Source organism: Phaenicophaeus curvirostris, chromosome 3, assembly GCF_032191515.1.
Source record: "Phaenicophaeus curvirostris isolate KB17595 chromosome 3, BPBGC_Pcur_1.0, whole genome shotgun sequence".
Classification (NCBI taxonomy): Eukaryota; Metazoa; Chordata; class Aves; order Cuculiformes; family Cuculidae; genus Phaenicophaeus; species Phaenicophaeus curvirostris.
In genome coordinates, this window is record NC_091394.1 from 76,382,980 (window position 1) to 76,409,151 (window position 26,172).

A 26,172-nucleotide genomic window follows, 5' to 3' on the forward strand; every position below is an offset into this window, starting at 1 on the left:
CAGAACTGAACACAGTATTCCAGGTGCAGTCTCACCAGTGCCGAGTACAGAGGGAGAATAACCTCCCTGGACCTGCTGGTCACGCCGTTTCTGATACAAGCCAAGATGCCATTGGCCTTCTTGGCCACCTGGGCACACTGCTGGCTCATATTCAGTCGGCTGTCAACCAACACCCCCAGGTCCCTCTCCTCCAGACAGCTTTCTAGACAGACTTCTCCTAGTCTGTAGCACTGTATAGGGTTGTTGTGCCCCAAGTGCAGGACCCGGCATTTGGCCTTGTTAAACCTCATGCCATTGGACTCAGCCCAGCGGTCCAGCCTGTTCAGATCCCTTTGCAGAGCCTCCCTACCCTCCAGCAGATCCACACTTCCTCCTAATATTCTTAGTTTAACTCCAGCTTATAAATAAGCATGAACTTTTACTATAAGTATTTATTTCGTTGTCTCTGCGCAAAGTGGAACAAACTTGATCCCTTTATAGAGATATATGGAAATGGTTTTTTTTTTCTTTCCTCTCTTCATCCTCTCCTCTTTGGCTTGTTTGCTAATGGTTCTCCCTCTGACGTCCTAAGAAACTGTATGCTGAGGCTATCACCTTGGCTTTCTGAGGACCCTCACTTGGTGTCTTTTACCCAGGCACTTGTCAGCTTTGGACTAGGTGGTGTTTAGCAGGGCTGTCTGTCAAAACACAAAGGTCTGAAGAGCCCAAAATGCTGTAAGGTATTGTTCTTTATTTTCAGTATAACTACTTATGCATTGCACTGCGTTGGAGGATAAATAAATACAAATCTGCTTGAATGGGGTGTTTTTTAGATGCATGAATCATTCTTTGGGAAGATATTGTCATAGAAAGGGTTTTATTGATTGGAATTATTTCACCTGCGATTATTTTTGGTGAAAGTTTTGGTTCAAGTTGAAAATTTATTTTGCTTTATTTAGATAGCAAAACACCTAACCCCGCCCCCCCCCTTTTTTTATAATTCTTGTTAGCCTGTCAGCATTAATCCACATTTCAGGTTAGTGTAGGATTCCCTGAAATGAGCAAACTGCTCCTGCAGTGGCCCTCATGTGTAATTACTTATAACTAGGCCCAAAGCTCCTTAGTCCTGATATTTTAGAATTGCGTTGATAATTAGGGACTACTTTTTAAAGAACCACAGCGGTCTTCCAAGCAGTTCTGTGAGCTGAGTGATCTCCTGATCAGTACAATCAATGCTGCTCCAGTCTGCTGTGGGGAGCGATTGTGTTTCAGCCCTTTGGGTGGGTGGGCTGCTTTTTTTTTTTTTTTTTTTTTCCCAGTGGCAGAAGAATGTCATATTTCATGGCTTCTGGGATGCTTTCTGTAGGTGAATATCTGGACTGTGTACATGTATGCAGTTCTGCTGCCTCCTGTAAGTCTCTGCCTTCAGGAATTTCTCCTGCATTCCTCGTGTTTAAGCTTTCTACCCTGCTTTTTTGCCCCAATAGGGCCTAATGAAGACCTGAGAAAGAGGGCTGACAAGAGTGTGCTGCTGACTTCATACAATTCATTCAGCCTGTTCCTGACTATGCTCTTGCCCATATGTTCCTCAGATGTGGACAGTGGTGAGGTTGTGGGGTAAATGCATTGTTCTGGCAGTAGCTGTCTATCCTGGAAGCTCTTCAACCCTTTTCCCAGTGTGCTTTTAAATACAGGCTCATTATGTGATGGGAGAGAGGCTACAAGCCTCCTAGATAAAATGGTCATGGGGAGCAGGCTGCCTGCTCCAATGCCATCATCTGGCATGCAGCTGAGCCTCCTAGGATAGGAGGCCAAAGGGAAGAAGCTAGATGAATTGTCCTGCCATACTGCATATGGTCTGTGGGCTGAAGGTTGTTCATCCTAGATATTTGCTTACAATCATGAAGAATATTAAGACTTTGCAGTAAAACTTTAGAAAAATACTTAACAGCATGAGAAAAATCTGCTTAAGCCACAATGAACTTTCCAATTCTTTTTACCAGTCTTCCACAAGGAGGGAGCATCTGGTGGACAGAATAGATCAGAGTCCTGAGAGCAGATGCTGGTGGTTTCATTGTCATCAACAGACATTACATTTCTGTTGATTTATTTTGTGCAGTGAATAAAATTTCATTTCCTGCTCTGTTAAGGGTGTACTACTTTACTTGACTTGTACAAACTAACTGTGGTTGTATCCATAAAAAGGTTGGAAGCAATTAGGTGGCATGGAATTAGCAGTGGACATCTTTTATTTACTTTTGTGTATACACAACAGTTCTTTTCATGTGAAGTTCTCTAGCTGTTGATCCGAAATCTTCCACAGGTAACTTATCCTTGTCACAAGTATTATCTAAAGGTCAAGGTACTCTAACCTTTCTTTGTATCCAAGAGTATTCCACTCAGAAATGTGGCTTGTAACACTCCAGTTGAGTATCCATATACTAGTTGTTCTGTCCTCAGTAAAGTAAAACCAAAGAAACTGTGCGTATAGGTACTAGAAAAGCTGCATTTCATGCCTGTCAGCTTATAACCCAAATTAACTTGAAGAAAGAGCATGCTATGATTGCTTAGTCATTTTACTTCTGGCATTTCTAATGAAAACAATTTCTGTGAAACAATGTTTTATTTCTATTGAAGTTCCAGGGTTCTTTTAGCCTGTTTTCTCTTTTGTCTTGAGAAAAAAAAAGTGAAGCAAGATACCAAGTTTGGAAGAAAACTGAGCAGCATTTTCCTGCTTGTCAAAGCAGGACCTTCACACTTGTGGGACCGCTCAGTATTGAGTTGTCTAATTAACTGCTTCTTTGTTGTGTGGGACTTGTAGGTAGTTTCTACTCATTGTGTAGTTCAGATCACCACTTGCTATGCTACTTGCGACTCTGCAAGATGCTGTTTTTCACCTGAACTATTTTCTGACACCTGAGCTTATGCTTTGTTTTTCTGAACTTCCTTTTGTTGTTCTAAACACATCTCTCATTTAACAAACACATAGAGCTTTAATTGCTGCTTCATTTTGAGTATTAATATAGATTTATTTGTATTATTGCATAATTTATTTTGCCTTCAAGGAATGCAAGACCTGAGTTGTGGAAAGGGTGCATGTATCTTGAAGACGACTAGTATATAAGCACACTCCCCATTAGAAAGCCAGGCCTTAGAAACTTGTTCTGCAGTCCTGTACCAGTTTCTGTAAATATTTGTTTTATTCAGAATCCTGATCTAAACTAGGCTGTAAGTTGGAATAGCAACTAATTAGAGGACAAAGGTACCTTTCATCAGTGTCTAGGGTATTTGGAAACATTTATTTATTAAAGATTAATGAGTCTTAAAGATTTAACAGGTGCCTATCTGACAAAACTGATTATGTAGTACTGTCTTATTTACTTTAAATTATACAATGGAAAAAATCAGATTTGGATTCCATTAGAATAGCTCAGTCAGTTTAATAGCCTACTTGGATGAATCTCATAATGTGAAAAATTGTACACTTGCACAATTTCTTTGGAGAATTTCAAGATATTTTCATTTGGTTTGGTAGAGGCAGTGTGCATAGCATTTTCTGATGTAGGGTTTTTTTATTTCTGACAGTAAAATGCGAATAGCAGTAGTCTTAATCACACTTCTGTTTATAAAGCCTCACTTGACAAAATTTTTAATGAAAAGCAGTTTATTTTAGGAGAAATTGCCTTTTGTCTACCCTTTTGGGAATGCGACCCTTGTCCTGTTTTTTTCACTTGTTCTTTCGGGAACTTTCATTTCTAAAAAGTTATTCCATAAACTGTTTAAATACTTAATGTTTTGTCCAAAGCTTCTCACGTATAATTCATGGTTCTATAAAACCCACTTGCGTTTTCACCAGAATCTTAAGTGTTTAAGACTAAAGTCGATTCATCATTGGAATGTCATGCCTTTTCTTATGATCAAGTTTCTTAAGTCATTGCTTTTACAACCTCCTAATTAAAATCACCCTTTTCATGGGAACATCCCTTAAAACTGCTAAGTTTATCAAGGTTCAGAACTAGTCTCTAGTGCATGTATGTATTCAGAGACAATACTCACTGGAGCTTCATCTCAGTTATATTTGAACTAGCTACCTGTTGGTATTTGCTGTGTGGATAGCTAATTGTCTTGGGCCAGGCAGTGACTATGTAGGTTATGCACGCTATAGGATGAATCTCACCAGAGCATACACACTGTATTGAGTCACGGTCACTCCACCTGACACTTAAACTGCTTAGGGCCGAGGCCCATATGCAGGGGGTGGCTCCAGTGAATTGACAGGTACGCTTTTTGACTGACTCACTTGCTCTCCTTTTCAGAGTTTCTTCTGTTGCTTGACCCTAGGTTTCCTGAGGCAGTCTCTGAAAACAAATACTTCAAATCAATTTATTGTTAGTACAGTATCAGGTTACAGCTTGACCTAGGGTCCTCCAGAGACGGACCCTAAACAATAAAATGCCTGGGCATTAAATCCTTATAGCCCAAGTTCCCACCCCTCGTGCGCTCTTCACACACTGTCCATGTGACAGTTGGTCCAATGGTGTTTTAGGGGTTGGTGTCTTCTCGTTCTTCATGGGGTTCTTTCCTTGTTTCTAGGCAGGCTGTGTGTTTTCTTACCTTTAAGGTTAGCAGCTGCTTGTAGGTCCCTTGTCTTCTGGCTTGAACTGGCTCTCAGGTTTTCTTGTGTGTAACTCAGTAGAAGTTCAGGCTAAGTTCATTGTGTCTAGATCAAAGGTCACAGCTTGCGGCCCAAGGCTTCACAAATGCAGCTCCTAATGCTAAGTAAGTTCTACTGTATCATGCTGCACTTTGAGAAGGCTTCATCTATAGATCACTTTTACAGCTTAATGCTAAGCAACTTAGTCTTTTAGAGAGGATTGATTATATTTCTGAGTAAACTTGCTGAGAAGTCTACAAAGCCCCTAACTCCAAGGCCAACCCTCTCATTCACTGCCATCCACAGCCCTTCCCTTGCTTTGTTTGTGGCTCAGCAGTTAGTAGAACTCACATGTAGTCCAGTAGCTTTACCCAGTGTGTTTCATTGCTGCAATACATGTTGCTTTTAATCAATGTAATTCTGAAGCCAGCAGTTTGGTAACCGAAAGATTAATTTGAAAATATTAAGCTATTTTAATTTCCTTCTTAGCAGTGGCATCTGCACAAAATACCATGTGAATAGCAGGTAGTTTCATGATCCTCTGGAGGGCATGGTTTCCTACAGCTGTTTTTGGTGTACTTGTATTCAATAAAATGTTTTACTTATCTCATAACAAGCTGCTGTTATGCAGTCACGGTGGTATTTAATAATATACATAAAACAATCCACCTGCATAGTTTTCAGCAAAAGGTTTAATGAATTGAGACTTCCCCCCACTGCTCACTGCTTCCTACCTCCCTGCCTTGAGTTGGGGAATGTCCACAACAGTGCATGTAAGGTAATGCTGGGACTAAGTAACTCAGAAACTGAGGTTCCTTCCACCTGAGGAACACAGCTCCTTCCTGCAGAGGCAGGGAAGAAAAAGACCCAGCCTTGCCAGATATGTGGGGTTAACAGACATGCCTTTCATTGCTTATCTGAAATGCATGAACACAGTGTCTTTATTCTAGCTATGTTGTCTTATATGTTCCTGTTTTTCTTCAAGAACAACTGGATGTATCTGCAGTGTTATATTGGCTCCTAACACTGTGTCATGGGATATTCAGATATTTTAAAAGGTAGTCATCTGAACAACTGTACACTAGTATGGGGAAAAGCCTGTTTCCAATAACCTTTATAGTTCTCACAGTATTTAATATGCATCTAGCAATATCTGTGTATGTAATTGTCTCTATATGATCAGAATTAGTTATTGGACGTACTTAAACATTCAGATGCCAAATTAAAATTTACTGTCAAATGTGACTGAGGTTCTTTTTCCATTTAATAATGCTGGAACTAAGATTTACCACTCTTTGTGTAGTTGAACTTAGTATGTTGTAGTTTATTGAAGTATTATTGTGAGATGGGAAATTTCTCATGCTAGTTGGTTTGGCTGTTGTTCAGACAGCCATTTTTATAACCCTTTCCAAACTCTTTTGGTAAACTGGCAGATTTTACATATAATAAGTCGTTTGGTAAATTTTACTCCCCTTAAAATCTTGTAGAAAGACGATCACACATTTGAGTTTTATGTAGCAAAGGATATATCTATGAAAGAGAACAATGGCTATGTCTGCTACTTCTTTTTCCCCCTTGGATGATGCAAAGTGACTGGCCACGCTGAGACTTGCATTTTTTTTGGTGAAAGTTGTATTTCTTGTGTATTGAAGATGCTGGTTTTAAGGAACATTTCGTTTTGTTTCTACCATTCTGCTTTCTTCTTTTGCTTGTGTTCTGTCACCTTTGCCATACTATCCCATCTACGTTTCTGGTCATCTACTAGTCTGTTCTTCTTGGCATTATTCAGTAGTCAGTATTGGAGTAAGTAATTATTGAAGAAGCTTCTTACCATCCTGGCTGAGTAGGATTTTAAGCCTCAGCAAGAGCTTTGTGATCATCTAACCTGATTTTCTTAACAAATGTCTATAGATTGAACTAGTTTTCCCTGGTCTTTATGGCTACCGTAAATCAGGTTTCTTCATTGGGCTAACATACGGCACCCAAAAAATTATTCTAGTGCCTGATATTTTTTTCTTGAGTAGACATATAAAGGACTTTCTAAACTTGATCAGGATGTTCAGCAGCCCTGGGAAAGTGTATATCTCTGGCATTGGTTCTGCACGCTTGAAAATACAAGAGAAAACTCCAGCTTTGCTGATTTGATGATTCTCCCTGATGCATATATTGTCACAGGAATGGTGCTTTCCTGAATTTATGCTCTGGGCTAATAGTACTTGCAGCAGGGGAACAACATGAGACTCTTGGGTGGAAGGCAGAAATGGAGTACATTGTCCCTTTTTACTCCTGACGTTAGGAAGATGAGGATTTCATATTCAGGACTTCTTACAGAGGTTGGGACATTGTAATTTGATAATTTTAACAGTAGTAAACAGGGAAGAAGACTGGACTAAGGTCTGTCTCTGGCATATACTTTGAGATCTTTGGCAAAATGAGCTATTTCATCTTTTGGTTTCATGAATATGTACATATGTGTGGATTAAAGCACAATGGAGAGTATTAAGCAAAGCGTAGCATTTGCTTAGGAGCAGTGAGGAAGGTAAAAATGGGGCTGGGGACTGGAACAGAAGTGCTGAGTATGTTGGTGCTCCACAAGTCCTCTGGTATATGACATGCACCATGTATTTCTGCATATTTGTTTCCTCAGCACTGTGTGGTCCATGTCTAGGTTTTAGCCTGGATAAACAGATCTTTTGGGAGTCTTTAATTCGACTGAGAAGTCCTGCTACTTTTCTGGGCTTGCATTTCTGTTCCTGCAGTTTGGTCCTTCATGCTGCTGCTGAAGCAGTCAGCAAAAATTCCTTGACCAAGGGTAAGAAAACTTCTCTATTTGTACACACGTCCACTCATACTGAGTGAAGTGATGGTTGAGCCTTGTCGCAATGTGACAGGTTAGAAAATGAACCCCTGATGAATTACAGATTTAAGAGAACATTTTTGTGAGTTTAGCTTTAAAGATATTCCTTAGCTGATGTTATTCAGTAGCTTTGTTACAGATGACGGTCCATGTTTTAATGTGAAACAAGATGTATTTTCTTCTTCCGCACTGTCTTCGGTGAGCTTTCCAGCTTGGCACTCTGTGAGGTTAAAGGTTGTTTCCAGGCTTTTGATTTCCCACATGCATGTGTTTTTCCCCGAGGTCTTCCGAACCTTATTTCTCCATCCAGTTGTCCAATTTTTAACATCTTGCTTTTGCGTGTGGCCAGAGTGTGCAGGTGAGCACCGAACAGTAACAGTCCTGTACCTCCAGCTTCTTTCAGAATATTGGTATGTTTTGTTCCCCAGGGCACTTAGCTTCGTTTCTGGCTGATACTCACTCTCCTCCCTCATTTTAAACCTGTACTCATTCTTTCATTGAAAATTAGATCAGGGATAAAAGAAATTATTTTCCATTCAAAATAATTGGCACAGATTTAGGAGAAGGGGTTTCGCTCTTAATTTTATAGTTAAAAAAACCAATACAAGTCCAAACACTTCTGACTAGCTTGTAGCAAGGAAAGTATATTCATTTGAAGAACTTTGAGTGTGAAAATTTAAGGAGGGAAGTGTCATGCATGTGGTGGTCACTAGATAAAATAAATGTTGGATGCTGATTAAAAAGTCCTCACTGCCTGAGAAGAGGCACATAGTATTTTTAAACTAACTAATGTGATAAAAAAGATATGTTTTTGTATTATAATTACAGAGGCCTTTTGTAAAACTTCACAACAGCTATAAAGTACTGTTGACAGCTACGCTCCTCTTCATGTATAGCATTCTAATCTCATGTGATAGTGTGCTGACTACTTTAGAAGATAAATTATTGTTGGCTTAGGTTTAACATAATGCTTCAAAAGCTTTCTTATTTAAAAAGCAGTGCATTATAAATAACGATAAAATCCTTAAAACTATGTACGTATCATAGACTGACAATTGGACTAATTGACTGAAATGACTGATTATAAGTTAAACTCTTTAATGTACATTGTGAATAAATTGCATCTGTATGTACTTCTTTACATTGATTAACCAGGAAGTTTTTGCAGCCTTTCAGACAGATTTGTGGTTTAGTCCTTTAGTTTTGTTAACTAATGTTATTTAGATAGAGTTTATTTTATGAATAAAAATTGGTGGAAAGCTTCCCTACACAAGTATCTGAAGTTAAATCCAAAAGAAGGAACAAAAATAAAATACAAAGCTTCAGGTGATTTGTTACAAATGTAGTAAGGTTATTGATGTGCAATTGATAGTTTAAATACAAGTATTTTGATAAAATTATCTTGGTTTTTTTAATGGAAGTTTTGCTTGAGATCACTATAATAAATGCCCTCCACTGACTTGGCTTCTGTTTAGAATTGGATCAGCTGAAAAGTTAGAAAACTACCAAAAGTAGGACAAATAAGGTTTCGGCCAGTCTTACAGAAATATCTAAAATTTAACATGATGATACTCCTCTGTGGAGGAATAAGGGACAACACACGACCAATATGATCAAGTGAAGCCGTTTTAATCAAAGTTCACAACACATTTATACCTAACTTAGCTGAAACAAGCCATTGTGTAACAAGCTGATTGGACAATTCTCCTTTAGAAACAAACAATCATTACTTACATACATTATTATACTTTCCCATGGAAAACAGCTATGTGAGCATTCTGGTCTGCAAATTGATAGACTACAAAGTAACAAATCAAGAACTATGGAGGAAAGTTACCCATGAGAAATGAGAGAAGTACAAGGCAGAACAACTCCCTAATGTTACAAAGAGAAACCTTAAGGACAGCGTGTCCTCTACAGTAGCTGCTTCTTCTGCAAAGTTAGCTTTTATTTTAGTGCAAAAGCTGGGTTGTGCACGTCTAAATATCCGTGCCCATTTTGGTCTAAAATTTCCTCAACACTCATCCAATAAATTTTAATTTGTTAAAACTAATTGAATATCATCCATACATGGCATTAATACTGCAAAAGAATAACTTCTGAAAATAAATTAGGAAATGAACTTTTGTCTTAAAATAGCCCTAAAAAGCAATTAATATTCTTTTGTGAAGTCTGTGCATAGTTCTTAATGTATCTTTTACTACTGTCACGCCAATGCTTCCATTTCTTGCTGAGATCTTACTTTTTTAAAAAAGAAAATTTTCATGCTTTTCAGTTTGCAGAATGCAGTGAAAATGAAAGGGACTTTGGGTGTTGCTGTGCTCATTGCTGAGAGAACTCATTCCTACCTAGGCCTCCCTGCACTAATGAAAACATCCTGAAAAGTACCCCCAGGTGGGGAAGAATTCCCCTGTTGTGTGTTCTATGGAGAATGGCCACAAGCTCAAGTTTGGCTTAGTCTCACCTCAAACAGTAACTAAGAAAGGAAGAACTGCTAGACTAAAATCTGACCACAACACTTTTCAGTTGTGTTGGGTTTTGTGCTTGATACCTTAAGGAAACCAAATGTACATGATTTTATCTATCATTCAGTCTTCTATTCCTCTTCTTTTGCATTGCTCCATTAAATTTTTAACCTATTGACTAGTTTCAAACAATTTTGGTGGAGAACTAGTCACTTTAAGGTCAATAACCTATAAATTTGTAAAAATTGGTGGCAGCTGGAGAGACCCTAATGGGTGTACTCCTCCTTCCAACATCAGCTTGTGTGATCCCTTGCCATTTCACTACCTCCTTTCTTCTGTTCCTACCCTCAGTAGCTGCCAGAAACCAAACAGTACTGAAATGATGCTCAGCAATGAAAAAGGCTTGCTTGGATAGCAGGTTCTCCCAGCAAAGATTTGTGCCTCAGGCCATTATCTGTCATATGTCAGAGGTTTGTCTTGATGTAAGAAATCTGAGAGTTGGGGATTACTCGACTTGCTGGGGCTCTGCTGTAGGTATGCTTCTCAATAGTGCTTGGGATTAAGAGAAAACTTGGTCTGGACAGTATTATACCTTCCTCTGAAGGAAGTGGGTGGCAAGGTTATATTGTAATAAAAATTATTACTACATCCTTGGCAGGTGCTTGGTGAAGGAAATTCTTGCACATGGGATCTGGCTTTCTAATAAACTGCAGTAGGAAATGTGTTAGGGGAAAGAACTCACTAAAGAAAGTGCAAAAGGGACCTGCAACTACAACCCACCAGTGCAGTGAGAGTAACAAGTACCCCTAATAATCTGCGACCACAAAGGAAAGTGACTTCTTGGTGAAGACTCTGGGGATGGTTGAAATAGGATTGGGGACTAGTGCTAGCTGTCTAGCAGGTGGAACAGATTAACAATAGGAAGAGTGACCTGAATGGGCCAAGTTTTTGGTAATGGCTCCCAGATGTTGTTTAATGAATCAGTGATGTGAGCAAGCCACGCTCATAATGGTGTTTCAATCTTCCTGCAGTGTTCAAGACAACATACTTGATAAATACTAGAGTAATAGTGCTCAGCTATTCTTAATTAATATCTAAAGAAACCTGTAATGAGGATGAGAGTATGTTCAGTATTTGGTACAGTGTGTTCCAAGATAGCACACAAAAAGTGTAAACTGCCTTAAATGCCATTACTGTACACAGCAGAAATGCAGTGGTGTATGAAAAATGTGTGTTGTGGGGGTTCCACTTCAGTGGCTGGATATGTGTGTGTGTGAAGGGGTCCTGTCCCAGACTCTGCACTGTGCGTTATGCTGGGTCATAGCAAACAGACAAACTGTTCTGACATTTCCATCTATGGTGATAAACTCTTTCAAATTGGAATACGTATTCTGTTTTGTTCAAAGCCAATTCTCAAGAGAAAGTTTTTTTTTTTTTTTTTTTTAGTAGATACCAGTTTTCTTAACACTCTGAATTTCTGAATTTTTCTAGTGGTTTCTTAACACAAATTGGAAAAGAGAATAAAATTGTTGTGGATCGCTTCTTGTCTCTTTTCATGTTTGCTGTATTTTATGTCACTCTTTCCTCTCAGTACTTTAGGGTTAACTATGTCAGCCACTTTTTCTTGTTTGCAGGCACAGATAGTGTTTGGGGCAGAAGGACCCTTTTTAGCCCATATCCATCCTATATTAAGGATGGCCTGTATCACCGGTTATGCTGAAGGAGCTCTCCTATTCTTCCTGCTATAATTGTCCTCCCAAATCCCTTCCTTTCAGGCCACCCTGGCTTGTGGATTACTGAGTTAGTTCTGTGCGCTGTGAGTTTTGTGGAACAAACATTCAGGAATTGTTTTTTTATTTTTCATCCCTTCCAGCCTTCCTTCTATAGTAATGCCAAATCTTGAGTATAACTGCCAGTTGCTACTGTCATACTTTGTACTGTTTTTTTTGTCTGAGTAGCTTTGAGAGCTGTAGTCATGGATTGGGACTAAATATTAAAAAAACCACAGTATAACGTTAGAGAATTGAGATGCCCTGACTTGTATACTCCCAAACCAAAGTACTGGGCAAACCTCTGTTAACATGAGGAAGAACAAAATCTTCAAAAAGCTTACCCTAGGAGAAACAGCAGAAAAGTAATTTTCAGATGTTTATTTCTATTAAAAAGCACTTAGATCATGGTAGGTGGCCTCGTAATTTTTTTAAAACACAATAAATGCATCAGAAGCTTTACTAGATGATCAGTTAACAGTTTATAATATAGCTTTCTTTCCATAAAAAAAGGAGATATTTGTACAACTCTCTTCCCTCAAAAAGACTTGCAGCATCATTTTATTTCTCACTCTGCCTTGGGTGTTGAGAAATCAAGATGTGTTTCTGAGAAGCACTTAGGGAGAATAGCCTGTTGTATTTATCTTTGGCTCTGTGGCCTTATCACCATCGGCTTTCAGACTCTTTACAGCTCCCTTTTGTGTAAACAGAGGAATGTTCCTGATCTAATATCAGCTGAGATCAGGTGCAACAAGATGCGAATGCAGGCTTACACCTTGTTAAATTATTAATTGCTCCAGTTTATCCATTCTTCTTAACCAGGATACCCTTGTTTATTCCCCCATTCATCATAATGGTTTGGTACTTCACCTTTGCCCTCTGTATTTCTCTCTCATAGTCTGGTACGTAATTTAAAGTGTTGATTTTTAATATGTTTCTACGTGTAATGGTACTGGAAAAAAATTAAGTAGAAGAATTTAGACCTTCCATCATGTTCTTATCTGCCTTAGAGAAAGACAGAGCTTAATCTCCGAGTACTTACTCTGAAGTATGTGATTTGCCAGTTTGGATTTTGTAACAGTGAAAAAAAATGGACTGTCTTGAGTAGATATTTGAAGATGCAAGTGTATGTGTATATGCTATATAAAATTTTCATCTCTAATACAGAACTCCATAACTGTTCCACAGAATAATAGCCCAGGCTGAGTTGGTGAAATCTTCAGTATTTGACACAGTCATAATTTTAAAATATATATATGTGTATAATTTTCAAGTTAGCGTGCATTGGACTATTATCTCACACCTTGCAAAAAAAAAGTTTTGTAGAGGAAGAAGGAGAATGGCAATGAAGAATTCTGTGAGTTTGTGCAGTAGGTACTTAGGATTAGTTTGGGTTTTAAAATTTTGATTCATAGTGGTTGTTTTGACACATTAGAACTCAGTTTTCTTTATCATTAACTTGATCTGGTGGAAGCAAAGGGACAATATTTGCATGAAAAATGAAGGGATGCCCAAAAGAAAACATGATTTTCCCATAAAGCATGCTTATGTTTATGAGGTATTTTGTTAGTCTTGCACACTAAACAGGATTTAAGTATTTTAAAAAGAGCAAATATCTTGTTTTTAAAAAGGAAAAAGAACTGTGTTCAAATTTGGAAAATGGAATAATGGATGAAGATCAGGAACCGCTCTTCTTAGGAAAAATCATAAGAAACCTCATCTAGTATGTGTTCAGGTGTTGTCAATTGTGAATTGCTTTAAACCTTGCAAAAGCTACTTTATATTGCAGTAGAAAATTGACTGAGGAACTTGCAGATTAGTTTACTTGTCTAGATGTCTTTATCATTTTACGTATGACTTGCATAGTTTTAGATGTATTCATAGTGTTATGGAGTACCTGGCCCGACACATTTGCCAAAAGGCAAAAAGGAACTTGATCATGCAACTTGTATTTGTCTTGCTCCGAAGTATATTTGTATAACAGCTTCCATAAGTGGGACCTCGTTAATTTTTTTCAAGTTTTTTAGACTTTAGTTATGATACAATCTGGTGGGAAAACCTATTTTTTTTAAATGAATGCTATTTTCTTTAAAAATAATCTCCTTAGAGTATTTTTCCTTTTCTGATGTTGTGACTGTTTGGAATTGCTCTCCCTGATGCTAAAATGGAGGGGTATTTATCAAATATTGTACTATAGCTATAGTTATTAGCATTTTTAGAATGTAACTCCCTTTCCAACCTCAGTGTAATTTTGACTTCAACTTTAAAATGTTTGTCATCTGGTGTGAGGTGGATTTATGGGAGCGCAGTAGTTTTAGTGCCTTTTGGCTGGGTGTTTCTGATGACATCACTGTGATCTAAACACAATGTGTGACTCTAGTTGGTTCCAGTGTTAAAATAGTTTCATAATTATGCTAGTTTTGGCACTTTGCTTGGAACTTTTTCCCATTTCTTTAATGAACATGTTTTACTTCTGGACTTATGAGACAGCCACATGTTTGAGAAATAATAGTGTGCTTATAAAACTGACATTGAGCAGAAGCGTGCGCATACAGAAAACTTTTGGTTATACATCTGCATAGGAATGTAGTTCCTATAAGGTAATGTCCACTGTTATCACTTTCCAGTAATTAAAGAATACAATATTTGCTTTATAAAGCATCTGTAGCTGTTGTGAAAGATGGTGTGTGTTCACGCTCAACTCCCTCACCTCCACCCCCCCGCCCCGCAGCTCTAAAACCCAATAATTGTGCAATAATTGTGTAATCTAAGAAAATGAATGGATGTTATCCCACATTAAAAGCCCTTTTTTTTGTTTTTTTTAACAAATGTTTGGTCAGGTTGAATCATTTTTACACTTAGGTATATTCTGTCACTTCATGTGGATTAAGTCACGTACGTATATTTCTGAGTTCAATTCATGTTACGTTTTGGCACCCTCTTGGAATCTGTTTCGATTACTATCACGTCCAGTTTCATCTAAATGGTTGCAACCATTTTCCATCTTAACAGATTGGTAGCTCAGGGAAATATAAAAGGCTTATTGTATTGAATTAATTTCTAGATTAATATTTGAGACTTACTTTCAAAACTAACACAATCTAAGGGTTCTCTTCCGCCTTCCTTTAAAACAAACAAAACCCCCAAAAGCCAGTTTTCTGGTGGGTATTCCTAACTCTGAAAGTGGTAAAACTTCATCTTTAAGTGTTAGTAATACTATATGATTAAAACATCACATAGCTATTGTATGAAGTTATGAGATTTGGGACACGTGGTCCTGTCATTATGCAGATGGAAAAGTTAGACTTGAATGTGATCAGGTTTGATACAGTTAACTCAAAAAATAGAATCCCTGTCCCCTCAACCCCCCTTTCTTCTTGTAGCCAACACAAATATTTAGAAGGCAAGCACAATGTGATACTATCAGATCAAATAATTAAATAGTTGTACCACAGCCTTCTGTACAATCCATAAGTGAGCTCAGGAAAGAAGGAAATGTGCTAATTGAACTATTTGGTCACTCTGACATCTTGGCTTTTTTGCTAGTTTAAAACAAATAGCAGTGCAGTGACTCATCTGAAAAAATATTTTCATGCTACATATAAATTACTTTCCAAGAAAGAGGGTATGGTTAAAAGCTATTTCAAAAATTTTAGCTTAAAAGCCTATGACGTAATTTTTCTCAGTAAGCCATAGATGTGAAGGAGAGGTGAGCTTTTCCAATTACAAAACATATGTGCTGAGGAAGAGACTTATGTCACTCCAGGTTATAAAGATAAAGCAAGAGCTTCAGGCTGTCATTATTGCTCAGAAATGCTATCAATACAGTTGTGGCTTTCTAATGGAATTGCACTGTAGTTAGAATTTCTGAGAGAGTCTTCAGGAGACTTGCGTTCCTCGATGACAAGCATCAGGTTAGCGGAGATCGAAAGCCAACAGTTGCCCTCCAAACAGAGTTAATGCTGAACACCAGTTTTATTTCTTTGTGCATGAGAGTGTGAAACTCTTATATGACTGAAATAACCAAATAACCATAAGTTAAAAAACAACAAACTGTTTTTAATACCAAATTAATGACTGGAAAATCTCAAATCCTTTATGGTAACTCATCCTTTTTATAGAAGCTATCTTCTACCCTTCTAATGTACGAATAGGGTTGTCTTCTGCAATTTCTCCTAATAAGTTCAGCCTTCTGTTTTTCCAGTCTAAGATAATATTGCTCATCATCATCTTTTCTTAGTGAAATGGTAATTCCACTTTATCAGAAGATTTTCCTGTTTTTCTGAGTATGGAGTGCAAGGAAAGAAATTCCCTTCAATTGTTTTTAAAGTTGTATACTTCTATTTAAAATGTATCCTTACATGGGACATCATTTACTTGAATTTTCATGAAAAGGACAGTAAGAAGTAAGTAATGTGAAGATTCCGTTTCGTAACTTCCCTGAGATTATTAAAGATTTCCGGCAGCATGCAGGGGAACACATCTTCTATCCTGTACCAAACCCCAGCAAAGTTCAAGCTGTTTGCTTTTTGGTGGTTAGAGGACTTAAGAATACTATAGCTTTGTACTGCAGTACTTGACATTTGTTTCCCAACCCCTTCTTTTTGTGAACACTTCTTGTGATCTTGTTGTGCCGTGACCCAGAGAGCTTTCCGCTCTTTGTCTGCAAGATCTTGTGTTTGTCAAAGAGATATTTTGGCTTGGACCAAAAGTTGCATGAATTTGCATCTTCTCTAACCTGCTCTACTAATACACTTGCAGGAATGTTTGTATTGCTTTTCTTGGCTTTCTTACACTTGAGTCTTGTAGGTAAGCTGCCATTCTGGAATGTAGTGGGAATACTACTGGGGTATTTAAAACCCTAAATTCAGCTAATGAAGATTTTCTCATTTCTGTGAATTTTGTTTTGTAAGTCTTATATCATATTCTGTAGTTACGAGCCATGTTTCCTGATCTGAATTTAAGGTGAATAAGCTGCATAGAAGCTCAAGACAACCAGGTGCCCTCAGTTCATTTATCTTTTCTGAGGCTGTGTTTTATGATTTTACAAATCTGAAAAAATATTTTGCTTTGTGAATCAGCTTCAGTTAACTGTATTAGGAAGGACGTGGCTCTGATGTCTTGGAACCATCTGGGGTGGTTTCATGAGTAGGAAGATGAGCTCATAAAATCCAGTAGTTTCTCATATTTGTTTTACTAGTCTGCAGGGCTCTGTTTGAAGGAATGTTTTCGCAGAAATGTGACTAGATGAAATGCGTTCAATAGAAATTACTAATTAAATGACAGGGTTTTTTTTTTAAATAAAAGTCAAAGTATTAATTGCAATTTTTTTTTTACCAGCTGATTTGGTAATTTCTGTAGCTGGATGCATGTACAGAAATGAACTAATAGAGAAGCAGGAGCAGAAGTTTAATTTACCACATATATTTTCTTTTTGTTTGCTTGACTCAGTTGTTGTCTTTTCCTCTAGCAGGAAGACCATGAAAGTTGTGGTTCCAGTTCAACAAACCGCAGTACCACGGAAAGCATGAAATCAGCAGTAAAACCACGACGGGTTCAACAGTCTGCTTCTCCTGACCCTGATTTACCTCCAGGTAATCCATTATTTCACAAGCTGGATTGTATTTGAGTGGTAGGAAATACCTAAATTTCATTCAGGTGGCCACAGTGTCGAAGTTAGACTGTTACATTTCTGTCCACATACGAATCACAAAGGTGAGTGATATACCTGAATATTATAAAATAGAACCAAGTTGGAATAAAGTGTATTTAATCCTTGTGTGTTTTCCCTCTATTTTGTTGAATCCTTAAGTTTACAGAACTTGTTTATAATGCAAGATAGATTGCTGTGTCAAACATTACTGCTGTAGGGGTAGTGTGTTAGTTTTCATCCTATGCTCTGGTTCTCCTGCTTCTGATCACTGTGTTTTCTAGTGCTCAGTAACTGCTTGGTGGTTCACATTATGTTCTTTTCTTGTGTGCTTTCAGATTCTTATAGTAGTTTTAAGGGTAAGGTTTTCTCTTTATGAGAGTAATAATTCTGAAAATTTCTTATTGCGTCCTGTATCTACTGGTAGAGATGTTCACCATTTTTTCCTTTTTTTTTCCCTGACATGGAATTCCGCTTAGTTGCGCTTGGAGGAATTTATGTTGTAAAAATGTCTATGGAACTGTATACCTGATTACTGTCACCTCTGAGTTTGCAGACAAATTTGGAGTATGAGGTGGTGTTTTGTGCGGATAATTGGAATTGGAGAGTACTAGATTGAATTGCAGTTTGCCTTCTTGGGGTATATAATTTTAGAGGGGTTCAAGACGTGACAGTTGTTAAGCTTTTTTCTGTCTTTGTTAGCAGAAAGTTTTTACTTGCCTCGAATCAAAAGGGAATGTTGGAATTTAGTGTGTGGAAGGTGTTTTACAGAGTGTCATCATGCTTTGGAATGGGTACTTGAGGGGCCAGATCTAGAGGCTCTCTGAAAGCTCCAAGATCCAGTAAAATCTAGTGGCTTGGAATTGTAGAACTCTTGGCATCCAGTGTTCCTACCATGGACAGCGCTTCAGCTCTGGAGTTATCTTGGTGTTTGGATCTTTGGGTCTCACCTGTGAACAACAGAAAGCAAAAGGCTTGCCGAAGAATTGGAAGGTTATATTGCCTTCAGTGACGGTTTTAGGATTTTGGTTCCTCAAGTTTGTCTCCATCAATATTATTTATGGACCTAACAGAAATATGTAGACATCTGAAGTTAGTACGTACCAAGAGAGGCATTTACACAGATCCTGATGTAACATGCACATCAAAAACTGGTTTGCATGGTGTCTTTAATGTGTATACTGTGGTTCTTAATGCATAGAAATAGCACATATAATATTTGCAGTACTGTAGCAAATTTTCGCATCTGATGCCTTCTGCTGTTACTGTTTGATTCTGTACATGTACTTTGCACTTCTGGAAACTGTTGGGCACTATCACCCCCTTCATTATAATCACATTCCTCCTTCAGCTGCATAGAGAATGTTGGTAGCAAAGTAAAATGATTTAGAGAGCATTAGTGAAATTTTATCATATTGAGTGGACTTTCAGTTACTTTCCACGTGGCAAAGTTCTCTAAATACAGTTGCTTTCAGTTTTTTTTTGTTTGGTTTGTTTGGTTTTTTTTTGGATATATAAGTAGCACTGTTTAATATAGTGGTCCTATGCAGTAAACAGTCTCCATGCGAAGTAGAGGGTTTTAGTCTCTGTGCTATAGAACATGGCTTTACTAACCTTTACTTTGCATATCCCAAATTTTGCTAAGATGAGGAGTCATCTGCTTAGATTTGATTTAGTCTTTGGAGGATATAGGTATCATAGTCCTGTTGAGATTTGTTGAAAGGTGTATTTGTCCTTTAGCTCTGCTGTGTTCTCAGAGATGGAGTTTGGCAGAGCTTAGCTAAAAATGTGGCTTTGGTAACCACAGAGCACTGCTAAACTGAAGATGTTTAGGTCTGACCAGTTTGATAGTATCAATCTATCAAATCAATAAACCACTCTGGGCTGTAGCACTGCAGTATTTTGGAAGGTTGGATCCGAAACAGCATTTGTAGGTCTTGCTGCAGAGTGCAGCCTGCTAGGTTAAGGAGAACTTGGAAAAAGCATAAGTGTGGATTTTGTGTGAGATCTCAGGAGAAAATTTATCCCTGCAGATTTTCTGGCATTTTTAGTCAGTTTTTCATATAATACATGAGTTTTAGTAACAAATGGAGTTTTACTGTTATATTTAAAAATTATGGGAATAGGAAACCTTCACCTATTTCCTCCCACTTGTAGTTGAAACGAACATTTTTTTTTTTTTTAAAAAAAAACCCCACTGTATTATGGGTAAACTTGCTCATGTTTTAATTACTTTGTTTTGAATGCTAAGAAGTAAAATTTAAATTAATTTTCTTAAAAGACTGATCTTTACTTATGAGACTCCAATTTTAGTATATTTTTAGCTGAACTTAAGAATGCTGGTACTTGTATGGTACTTTTACCAATATATACCGCACCACTAGTTTGGAAATGTCTTTGCAGAAGTGTGAAGCAAAGGTTTTATCAAATCTGTGTTTCAATTGGAAGTTATAGTTCTGCTTCCTTTTATGTGCATTCAGGCAAAAAGACATACAGGTTAAAGTGTTGCACTTTTCCTGCGTACTGCTGGAAACTGTCAGTGGAATTTGTCTGTTTTTGTTTGCTGTTATGATGCTGGATTTGTAATGTTTTTTTTTTCACAGTAGGAAAGTATAGATTAGATTGACTATGAAAGACCCTTGAAAGCAAAATAATGAAAAAAAGGTTTGGACCAGTGTAGAGACAGCTTCATTTTCTTTTATGATGTTTGTAATTTGCTTTAAAATCATAATTAGATTGCTGGCAATGATTTTATAGTTGCTAGTTATATAGTCTGCAAATATTTTTATGCTGAACTTAAGAAAAGCAACTCAGTGCTTTGTGCTGGCTTCTATTTATATACGGGTCAGTTTACACTGCTCCAGTGATGAATATGAGTCTCTTATGCCCCTTAATTACTGAAATAATACATCTGGTTTTCTGAGTTCATATAAACTAAGTATGTGTTACCATTTTGTGAAGTCAGTGAGAAAATTCTTGAAAGCAAATTTTTCCACCTATTTTTTGGTAACGGTTTTAGATTGATTTGCTAAAAAGGTAAATTCAGATAATTTTAGAAATCTGACAGTAGTAAGCTGTCTAAATTTTGACTTTAACTGCATTTCTAGATTTCCTGTTTCTGTAGATATGGTCTAAAACATGTTCTAGACTTTGTTTTGACACAAATACAGTCCTATTGGAGTGGCAGGAGATATCAAATGCTGTTTCTGCTCTGCTGGAACTAGCTTTGCTCAAAGAGTGATATATCATAGAATTATAGAACAGTTAAGGTTGGAAGGGACCTTAAAGATCATCTAGTTCCACCCCCCTGCCATGGGCAGGGACACTTCCCACTAGATCAGGCTGTCCAGGACCCCATACAGCCTGGCCTTGAACACCTCCAGAGATGGGGCATCCACAACTTCCTTTGACAAACTGTTCCAGATTCTCACCACTCTCATGGTGGAGAAATTCTTCCTGGTGTCTAGTCTAAATCTTCCCCTCTCCAGTTTATACCCATTCTCCCTTGTCCTATCACCACAAGCCTTTATGAGTAGTCTCCTTTCAAGTACTGTAAGGTTCCTATAAGGTCTCCTCGGAGCCTTCTATTCTCCAGGCTGAACAACGCCAACTCTCTCAGCCTGTCCTCATATGGGAGGTGCTCCAGCCCTCAGATCATCCTTGTAGCCCTCCTCAGGACCTGTTCCAACAGCTCCATATCCTTCTTATGTTGAGGATTCCAGAACTGGACACAGTACTCCAGATGAGGTCTCACAAGAGAGGAATAGAGAGGCAGAATCACTTACTTCCACCTGTTGGCCACGCTTCTTTTGATGCAGCCCAGGATACGGTTGGCCCTTTGGGCTGTGAGTGCACACTGCTGGCTCATGTTGAGCTTCTCATCAACCAGCACCCCCAAGTCCTTCTCTGCAGGGCTGTTCTCAAAGAAGGACTTGGGGGTGCTAGTTGATATATGCCCTAGAATAGTAAAAAGTGAATCAAGCTGAGTTATGGTATGAGATGTTATATGTATCTTACAGTTAAGATTTTAATATTAAAATAATTCTGAAACATAGTAATATACTTGGTCAGAATAAAAATATCCTGCTAATGGTAGCTGAAAGTGTGTTTTGTGTTTAATGGAAGAGGTAGTTGGAGGCTTTAAATGCTGAGAAAGGAAGAATGTCTTCTTTCAAATATTGTGATTTGCAGTTGTGGAACTCGAGGATACTCCTTATGTAATGGTAAAACATTCCATATACTCGAAGGTGAAAAGTTATATTTGAGTCTGAAAGCAGCGAGCATGCATTTAGCACATGCAAGAGAACCGGGTGATCAGGCCCAGTCAACATGGGTTCACAAAAGGCAGGTCTTGCCAGACTAACCTGATCGCCTTCTATGACAAAGTGACTCTATGGCCTCAAGCTCCACCAGGGGAGGTTTAGGCTGGACATTAGGAAAAAATTCTTTACAGAAAGGGTCATTGGGCACTGGAACAGGCTGCCCAGGGAGGTGGTTGAGTCACCTTCCCTGGAGGTGTTTAAGGCACGGGTGAACGAGGTGCTGAGGGATATGGTTTAGTGTTTGATAGGAACGGTTGGACTCGATGATCCGGTGGGTCTCTTCCAACCTGGTTATTCTGTGAATCTGTGATTCTGTGAATAGTTAGAAAAAGTAGAGTGGAATGGAAGTAGCACCCGAGTAAGCTCCTTCTTATCTCATGATGTTTTGATGTTCATCTTATTTGAAATAAAACTAAGTCTTAGTTATTCCAAGTTTCAGTAAACTATTCTTGAAGCCTGTGGATTTAAACTGATGTCATTAATTGTTTTTTTCACCATAGTTACTAAACTAGATCTCTACAGCATGTGTTAAATGTATTTTTAGAGAGAATGAGCCGTGTTATAAATTTTAAAACATAGGAACTTTAAGGCTTCTGTAAATGAGTTAGCTCCATAATTACCTTAACTATACATAAAACATGAATATGGGTAGTGTTTAATTTCTTTACGATATTGGTCAAACATGACTGTTTGCCACATCCTGGGAATTCAGAGACAAGATACTTTTCTAATCATGTGTCTGAAAGAACTTAAATGGTTTTCTTCCCAACAGGCTTCAGTGCAGGTGCTTACTATTTGGGTTGTTGACAGAAATTGATTTTGTTATGCCTCACAGGGGTCTTAATTAGCACAATGTGCATATATTAGTTTTTATAATGGAAAAAAAATACTAGGCTCATTAATGTTTAGTTAACGCTCAAAAAACTAGGTGAGGGAGCAGATAGGTGTAATGTGTGCATACTTGAAAAGTAACCTGGCAACTGATATTTTTATTCCCCCAAACTGTTTCTAAAAATCTTTCAAGTAAAATCAGTCACTAAACTTCTTTATCTATAAATAATGCAGTCTTCTGTTTCCTTAATTAGTTTGAAAGTTGATTCTTGCTGCCAAAACTTCATCTCTTACGCTATATTCCTAGTATTTAGAATTTTTTCCCATAGTTTATTGCATTTCCCGGATGCTGATTGACTTAACTTCACTGAATGTTAAAATTTAAGTCCTCTGATATTTTTGATAAATAGAGGACAGCGATAGTTTGTTTAATTTTCATTTTAAAAAAAGGTACAAGTTGGAATTAATGACTTCATTAATAGATGGATTTTGCATTATATCTTTCCTGCAACCCCTAAGAATACGTTTTATTTTCTAGGTTACGTTCAGAGCTTGATTAGGCGTGTTGTAAACAATGTCAACATTGTGATCAACAATCTCATATTAAAATATGTGGAGGATGATATTGTTCTCTCAGTCAATATTACGTCTGCAGAATGCTATACAGTGGATGAGTTTTGGGATCGAGCATTTATGGACATCTCCGGTGAGCAGTTATTTTCTTTGTTTTTCAGTTATCACAATGGAGGTGCTCTTAAGTTCACGTAGATATTGGTTCATCTAAGAAAAATGGCTCTTTATGTCAGAGGAAAGATACTTTCTGCCTGTTTTAATTTTTTACCATTTTTTTACCATTTTTTTCCCCTTGACCTTCATTTTGAAGAGCCAGTTATAATAATATAGACTGATTCTTGGAGTGTACTAGTATGATCACAGATAATGATACGACATGTTTTGTAGTCCTATCTGCTTATACTTGCTTTCCTTCTGTGATTGCATTTCAATTTCTGCTTGTTGCTGGCAGTGAATGCTAAGGTAATCTGTTTCTATTTTTGTGAATGAGCAAGTAGCATCCTGAAGTGTTCCAGTGCAGTTGTTATGATGTTAAAACTCTCTAAACAGGCTAGCTAGACAGGTAGGAAAATGTGCTGAGCTGTAGGGAGCGTAGTGTACCAATTGCAGGACGTGTTTTTTCACTTCACATTTACAGGAGAAAAACCCAACTTTTTTGGTTTGGTCTTTAGTATCTGAATGTCTGTGTCTTTGAATTACCAGCATTCACCTGTAAGTCTAGGTGTTCGTACTGATGTTTGGTAGAGGTGGAATTTTAAGAGTATTTTAAGATCCCACAGATGATGTCTGGTGGAATGGGGAATTTAGTTAATGGTTTCCTGACCACTGCACCCATTCTTTGTTCTGGCTAAAATTATTACAAATGAATACAACAAAACTCAAAATATGTTTCCTGTTAAGCTCACTATAATAACTCTTATTTGCTTTGGAAGTTTCAAAAGGAAGCTTTGGGGAAAATATGCGAGATTCTTTCTGGGAGAATAATGAAAATAATATTTGCTGTTCTTATGCTTGCTTATAAAGCAGTACTTATTTTATAAAGACATGTAAGGTACAGCGAAGGGACGAAAAATTGAATTGGGTATAACTAAGTCATCCTCACTTTCTAAGTATTCAGCTGAAAGTCTGTGATGATTTAAATTATTATCTTTAGTCACATAAGCAAATACTTTACAGTTAATTTAAATAATGACTAGACTGCCTTGTTTTATCCTAGTTAAGAACATGTATCCATAACTTTTCTTATGCAATATATGTGTGTTTTAACTTATATACTTCTTTTAAAAAGCCACAGATCTGGTACTGAGAAAGGTGATCAACTTTTCTGACTGCACAGTGTGTCTTGATAAGAGAAATGCTAGTGGTAAAATTGAATTTTACCAGGAACCTCTGCTGTACAAATGTTCTTTCAGGACTCGTCTGCATTTTACTTACGACAACCTCAACTCCAAAATGCCATCTGTTATTAAAGTACGTATCCAAAATATCTTTTTGGTACTCACTTGGAAGTTTGTGAACTTCTGAGGTTCTTGAAATATACTTTGAAATTAAAAAAAAATAAAACGTTAATGCTGTTGATTTTTTGCTAAGGGTTTTTTTTATGTTTTGTTCATATGGTGCAGTTAGCCTATGTACAGTAATAGCATGTAAGTTGGGAAGTAATGCTCTCTATTTTCTGTTTTCCCTGAAATTTTTAAAAAGATAGCGATAATAAGAAAGAAATACCTACAAGGAATCTGTTAAAGAAAAATGCTTCATGCTTAAATGTTTCTCCAGTTAGGTGGAAAGGATTTTTTACTTGTTTTTTACTTTGTTGTTGTTTCAAATGTAGCTCCAGCTCTCATGAACAACAAACTTCAGTGTATTAGCACACGTAGTGAGCCATGTGAAACGGATTAGCAAGCCAGACTCAGTTCCTAGCTAGCAGGGACACTTGTGTCCTTACTTGTGGACGTTTGACATTATGTGACATGTTCACGTTTTGCACTGCAGAAGCGAAATGCTGAATTGGTGGAGAGACTAAACTACCTTTTTTTTTTATGTTCTAAGTAGTCATACATGTAAGGTTTGTCTTACCTCGCTGCTTCTCTCAACAAATACTAGTGGTGCTCATTTAAGTAGTTGAGAACAGTTTTAAATTATGACACAGACTTTATAACAGGCTTTTCCAGAGTTTTAATAAAAAATAGTGTTCAGGTATATGCACTGCAGAACATTCTATTTGGATGGACATTTCTCAAGAATATAGTTTAGAAGTGTCACACATTTCGGAGCACTAAGTTCATATTTTCAATTTTAGAATTAAAGAATATACAGGGGGGAGAGGTGGTAAAACAAGTGAAAAATGATGAGTTTTTTAAGCTTTTTGTTGCTGTCTGTGTTAAAATTGTCATGACATGAGGCAGAAGAGCTGATTTACATTTGGGTTGTCAGTCCTGCCTGTCACTGTTTGCAGCAGCACTGACATTTCCAGAGAGCTGTTTTTCTGCACTTTGGAACAAATCCTTTTGTCCCCACTTGCAACAGTGCTAGGAGTGGGAAAGAATCTCCTTGCAGAGATTTTTATGAAACTAATTAAAATAAAAGTTCAACCGGTTGTGCTTATATTTTAGAAATCCCTTCAGCAACAAACGTAGAAAAAAAAATTATCTTTATGCAAAATACACTACATTTGACATGTCAACTTGAAGATCTGTTTTGAAGCAACCCAAAGAGCGATGTTTGAGACAATCATAGTTTGCAGCCCTTTGCCTTGTATTGCATTGCAACTTTTGTTTTTAGAAGTTAGAATGCACATAGCAAATGAGTATTGTGTTGCATGGTTTAAAAGTTGGCTTTTATGATGACAGAGCTTTGTTAATATTTGCTTTTATTCTCTTTCATGTTATAGATTCACACATTAGTTGAAAGTTTGAAGCTTTCGATCTCTGATCAGCAGCTTCCTATGTTTATACGTATAATGCAGCTTGGGATTGCTCTTTATTATGGAGAAATAGGCAACTTCAAAGATGGGGAAAGTGAAGATTTGATATGCCATCCTAAAGATGGAAATATCACAGGTAAATACAATTT

The 26,172-nt window shown here is 37.5% G+C and overlaps 1 protein-coding gene across 1 annotated transcript in view; it reads left to right on the top strand.

Annotated features, from left to right (window-relative positions):
- The window catches only part of VPS13B (vacuolar protein sorting 13 homolog B), a 435,364-nt gene that overhangs the window by 21,521 nt on the left and 387,671 nt on the right, over positions 1–26,172 (top strand). The window contains exons 4-7 of the mRNA XM_069854414.1: positions 17,195–17,318; positions 23,066–23,233; positions 24,389–24,570; positions 25,991–26,159. Of these exons, the coding sequence (XP_069710515.1) occupies positions 17,195–17,318; positions 23,066–23,233; positions 24,389–24,570; positions 25,991–26,159 (643 nt within the window). The remainder of the gene's footprint in view (positions 1–17,194; positions 17,319–23,065; positions 23,234–24,388; positions 24,571–25,990; positions 26,160–26,172) is intronic.